The 5,907-nt window shown below is 42.8% G+C and overlaps 1 protein-coding gene across 1 annotated transcript; it reads right to left on the reverse strand.

Moving 5' to 3' along the window:
• Positions 1-724: 724 nt before the first annotated feature.
• On the reverse strand, positions 725-1,219 carry UCN3 (urocortin 3). Its single transcript, XM_004379723.1, has one exon. The coding sequence runs from the start codon at positions 1,217-1,219 to the stop codon at positions 725-727; it is 495 nt and encodes a 164-aa protein (XP_004379780.1).
• Positions 1,220-5,907: the final 4,688 nt, after the last annotated feature.

Genomic DNA, 5,907 nt, shown 5'->3' on the forward strand with positions numbered 1-5,907 from the left:
GAAACAGATCCCAAGTTATTCCCTTAGTTGGAACCAGGCCATGGAAGTGGCTCTAGATTTAATGACAACAGCTGACACAGAACTGCCAGCTTGGCCTCCCTCAATCTCTTCTTCCCACCTTCCAATCCCTCCAAGAATCATTCCCCTCCTGGGAGATCAGTGCTCAATTCATCAGTAACCTCCCTCATTAGCCTTCCCTTTTTCAAGCTCAGAGATTTGAAGGTAGCTGAAAGAAGGATGAGGAACTGAAACAAGCCAGGAGTTCAAGAAGCCATTGGTTTTAATGGGGGTAAGAAGGTCAGGAAGGGGTTTGGTGGCACGGTGGGGAGCAGTGTGTCTCTTCATCTTCCTGCATTGGCAGGGGTTGATGTGTGGAAAGGAGAGGAACCCTGACTCTCATTTCAGGCAAGAGATCAACAGGGAGGAGGTTGGAGAGATAGAATGTGGGAACTTTGCTTCTTGTCATGAGGACACAGGGAGAGACAATCACTGCCTTGTATCTTTAAATGTTGAACAATACTGCACTTCTGTATATATGTACAGAGGAGAAGAGAAACTGGGTTGAAGGTAAGAAAAGGTCAGAGGGGTTCCGCAGTTGAAACAGTCTATGAAATTGGACTGATCCCTCAAAATACGAACCAGTTGGGTGGGCAAACCCTTGGTCTCCCCTCATCCTCTTCGATCGACCTTCTAGACGAGCCGCCTTCTTGCCTTGCCTTCACTTCTACTTCTTCCGCCCAATCTGTGCCATCAGGTGGGCGTTGGCTGCTGCCTTGGCTCTCAAGTTCTTGGCCTTGGCGATGTTGAAGAGGATGTTCATGATATTAGTGGGGACGTCAAGGGAGAGAGTGAACTTGGTGCGCCGGTCACTCTTGGCCTTGTCCTGGTACAGCTTCCCCCTGAGCTGTGCTTGGGACAGGTATTTGTACCGGGTGCTTCCAGCTCCACCCCCACCCCCAGAGCCAGGGAAGATCCTTTTCTCCTTGTCTTTCTCTTCTTCTTCTTCTGCTCCTGAAGATGGGTCTTGGCTGGGCAGGTAGTGGAAGCTTCTCTTACTTAGCAGGGGTTCATCCACCAGCTGGCTCTTCTCAGCCTCAGACAGGGCTGTGTTGATGCAGCTAAAGATGGACTTGGCTTTGTAGAACTTATGGGAGAGGCCTGCCCTTGGGGTCCCTAGGAGCAGCAGCAGTAGCAGCAGGAAGTGGGCTGGCATCAGCATCTCTCCCTGTAGCAGAAAAGAGGGATGGGGGAAGGGGAGTGAAAGGGGTTTAAGGGTCAGAATGACATGGACTAAAATTCAGTAAATCACTTGCTGTCAAATCGACTCCAACTCATGGTGACCCCATGTGTATCAGAGTAGAACTGTACTCCATAGGGTTTTCAACAGCTGATTTTTCAGAAGCAGATCACCAGGCCTTTTTTCCAAGGCATCTCCAAACTTTTGGTTAGCAGCTCAGTGCGTTAACCATTTGCATCACCCACGGACTCCTAAAATCCAGTAGGATGTTGTTAATGTTCTGCTACAGTGATTCTCAAAATGTGGTCTCTAGACCAGCAGCATCAGTGTCACCCTATAACTTGTTAGAATGCAAATAATTACTGGGTCTAACTCCTGAACTAGTGAATCAAAAACTCTGGGGCCCAGCAATCTGTGGTTTAAAAAATCCTTCAGGCGATTCTGCTGAATATTAAGTTTGAGGATCAGTATTTATGGGTTTTATTTAATTTAGCCTTGTAGGTAGCCACGGGCCCTAAGTGAATAACAAACCTCCTAAGTAAGCAGTTAGCAGCCTAATACGGTTTATTTTAGTGGCCAGGCAAATTTTTAGCTCTCTCTTCATTAGCAAGGTTAATTCAATGCACACCTATTGCTTGAAGGCCTCATAGTTGGTGGTCTAGTCACGTTTCTGAGGCAGATCTTCAAGACTAGTCCCCTGCTAGGGTATCATAGTGTCTTTCTTTAAGAACAATCAGGTTTATTAACTTGATTGGTTTCACCAAGGGCTTTAACCAGTTTGTTCTGGTTCAAATCCCTGCTGAGCATTTGTATTTCTAACGAGTTCCCAGGTGATGCTAATGACGCTAGTTAGGGACCAGTTCTGAGAACCACTAGTAGAGCAGTGGTTCTCAAAATTTATTGTGCATAAGAATCACCTGGGCATCTTGTTAAACTGTAGATTCTGATTCAGTATATCTGGGGTGGAATTGCAAATTCTTAGCAGGGGTTCAAACCAGAACAAACCGGTTCGAAGCCCTGGTTTGACTATAGAATTTATGAAGCCAAAGTCAGCTTGGTCTCTATGTAATAGTTTAAGTGTCTCACAAGAAAACCTATATTCTGTAATCATAGGACCTCAATCCTAAAACTATCAGTTGTCTTTAATATATATGTGTCCTTGGTTATAAGTAAGGAGCCCTGGTGGTGCAGTGGCAGTGGTTAAGTGGCTGCTGACCAACAGATCGGTGGTTTGAACCCACCAGCTGCTCTTCATGAGAAAGATGTGGCAGTCTGATTCCATAGATTTACAGTCTTGGAAACCCTATGGGGCAGTTCTGCTCTGTCCTGTGGGGTTGCTATGAGTCCAAATCAACTCAACATGAAATTTTTTTTTTTTTTTTTTTTGCTTATTAGTCAGGCTGAATAAGAGTGATTGTCTCAGAATCAATCCAGGGTCACTGCTGTTCATAGGTTTTACTGGGAGTGACTTAATGCCTTCTTCATGCCCCTGTTTGTTGGTATTTCCAAATGCAGGTGGTTTGCACAATTGTCTCCAGGACAAGAATGAGATACTGTGAGTTATGAAAGGATCATAGTCTACAGTGATCATTTGAATCCATTCTTGTATTTAAAAACATAATAGAAAAGAAAAGAAAACTAAGCCTTAGGGTGTGAAACATGTTGTGCCAAGAAAAATATACATCAGTGGCAGTCCTGTAACTTGTACATGTTTAGGCTTTAAAGCTCTGGTGTTTGAACCAAGCCTGCTACGTATTTAGAGTTGTTGGCCCACTGATCAATGGCATTAGACAAGGACTTTAGATTGCTTTTTCAACAGTGGAGAAGGGCTCGTGCTTAGCCCTCCATGTCATTCTCTCCAGTCTCCTTTGCAGCAACAGCACACTATTGTTTGAGAAGGTTACCAGAATCAGTGTGGTCTATGGTCACTGTCCATTAGGAACACTGTGAAGTGTCAGAGTTTACCTCCTGAATCCTAGGATTGGCCCCTCTCATCCCCTTTGCCGATTCAGTGGGCACACACTGTCTCCAGCTCTGAAACCAGCACATGCAGGTCATTTCTCACTGGCATCCTTAATCATGCATGAGAAAAATTATGAGTTCAAAAATGTAAAATGTCTGGGGTTTTATCTAAATTCCTCCTAGAGTATGCACAGCTGGCTGTTCTGCAGGCCCTGGCATGCTGATATCCTACTATACCCTTTTTCTCAAGTTGCGTCTTTAGAATGCAATATACCCTTGGCTATCCTATGAATAGCAAATTATATAAGGCTGAGCTGGAATATTTTGGGTGCTTTATCTAAACTCGGGGGCCCTAGTGGTGCAATGGTTAAGAGCTCGGCTGCTAACCAAAAGGTCAGCAGTTCAAATCCACCAGCTGCTCCTTGGAAACTCTATAAGGCAGTTCTACTCTGTCCTATAGGGTTGCTATAAGTAGGAACCAACTTGACGGCAGTGGGTTTGGTTTTTGGTTTTTATCTAAACTTGGAGTATCTTTTATTACCTAAGACATACTTGGCTTCCACAGAAGGAAGTGGTTAACTATGAAACTTGGTAAAATCCTTTTATGATGATAGTTTTTGAATAAGCAAGAAAAATAAGATAAACAAGTCAATATAAGGATTGTTCTGAACATTTTAAGCTAGTGCTAGCTGGCAGTTTGAATCCACCAGCTACTCCTTGGAGACCCTATGGGGCAGTTCTACTCTGTGCTATAGGGTTGCTATGAGTCGGAATTGACTTGATGCCACTGGGTTTTGTTTTCTGTTTTTGTCTTCTGTGGTGACAGCACAGAACAGTGGCAGGGAGGGTGCTGGCAGCCAGAGGGCTAAGTGCTAGTTTCAGCTGTGCAGCTTATTGTCAATGTGACCTTGGGCAGGTCATTTCCCACAAAATGGGTGGGAATGGATTCATGCTCCCTTTGAAACTTCTTTATGCTGTGAATGGATGAAGACTAGAATTCACCATTAAAAACAAAGCAAAAACTGAATCTTAGTCCATGTTCTCTCTCTCTCTATCATTTATCTTTCACTTACCCTGGAGACAGATAGACACACATACACGCACAGACACACATTTACTTGACAAATGTTCTGAAGAAAACTGTTGCTTTCCTAGGCATTCCACATTGCACTACTGCCTTCTTTTCTTGAGAAAATTTTCCCCTAAGAAATCAGGTTGTTTTGATTGTTTGTTCATTTGGTTTGCATTGTAAAATTTTGGAGCTTATTTTTATCTAAGAGTTATGAAAAAACACATGATCCTTGCTTTAAATAACTCAATTTTCTAGCTACATTTGGGCATGTAGCATTGTGGAGTGAACACAACACAGGACTATGTAGTTAGATAGACATACGTTCAAATTCCATCTTTGTTTTTATTTGTCTGAGGGCCTTGGGCAGATTAATCTCTCTGAATTTCAATTTCCTCACCTGATAAATGGAGATAACAAAAACTACCTCATAAAAGTCATTGTGAAAGATTAAATAAAAAAATGACAGTGCATGAAAGCTCTTGGTATAACTAGGCACTTAATAAAGGCTGGTTCATATCTGTCTATACATAAATAATCTGCAAGTCTTTTTAGGATAATATTTGGTTTACACACAACCTTTTCAGAGGTGCATTTATTATATATAAGCCAGGTAATTTGATCCTGCCAATCAATAGCCTTGTATTATATTTTAGCTGGTATTTCTTGGCTGTATACCAAGCTTTCTACCCCAACCAAGGCAGACTTTTCACCTTTCCCTTAGATTAAGTAAGTGGTTCTCTATCATGTGGAGGGATTGTTCAAACACAGATTACTGGGCCTTATCCCAAGAGTTTCTGAATCCATACATCTGCTGTAGGGTCTGAGAATTTGCACTGCTTACAAGTTCCTAGGTGATGTTAATGCTGATGGCCCAGTGACCACCCTTTAAGAACCTTTGGTCTAAGTATTCCACTCGGTCTCGGCACTTGTTAGAATTGTATGCCAACGTTCCTGGAGAATATTTCGTAGGAAGTGTATTGACTACTTCTGTGGAAAAATGAACTTACTCTTTCTTTAAATAGTATGCGCAATAGCCAGGCTTTATCATTTACTGAACATCGAGTTAGTTGTTTCTGGATAAATATAGTATGAATCATAGTTTTTAGGCCTCGAAGGAGGCCTGGTGGCATAGTAGGTAACAGCTTGGCTTCTAACCAAAAGGTTGGCAGTTCAAATCCACCAGCTGCTCCTTGGAAACCCTACGGGCAGTTCTACTATGTCCTATAAGGTCGCTATGAGTCGGAATCGACTTGACGGCAATGGGTTATACCTCAAAGGCATGTTGAAGCTTGGGAGTAGTTTTGAATGGTTTGTTAACTGTGAAAAGATTTAAACAACCAAAAAACAATTCACAAGAGAAAGGGTTAACATTGGTGGGAACACTGTGAAGAAACTTTCCTCTCTTTGCCACTCTATTCCTTTGGCCTCTGGTTCTTTTCATAGACTGTTCCTTTCACAGACCAGACCCTTAATCCTGTCCCTCCATTAACAAGCTTGGTGACTTTAGGCGTGTCCCATGAATGTCCTGCCTCTCAGTGTTTTCATCTATGGGATCAGGGGACTGAGTTAGAGAATCTCTTTCTTCTGATACCTTTCTTTTTCTACATTGGAAGGCAAGAAGCACCTCTACAAAAGA

This window comes from Trichechus manatus, unplaced genomic scaffold, assembly GCF_000243295.1.
Source record: "Trichechus manatus latirostris isolate Lorelei unplaced genomic scaffold, TriManLat1.0 scaffold00067, whole genome shotgun sequence".
Taxonomy (NCBI): domain Eukaryota; kingdom Metazoa; phylum Chordata; class Mammalia; order Sirenia; family Trichechidae; genus Trichechus; species Trichechus manatus.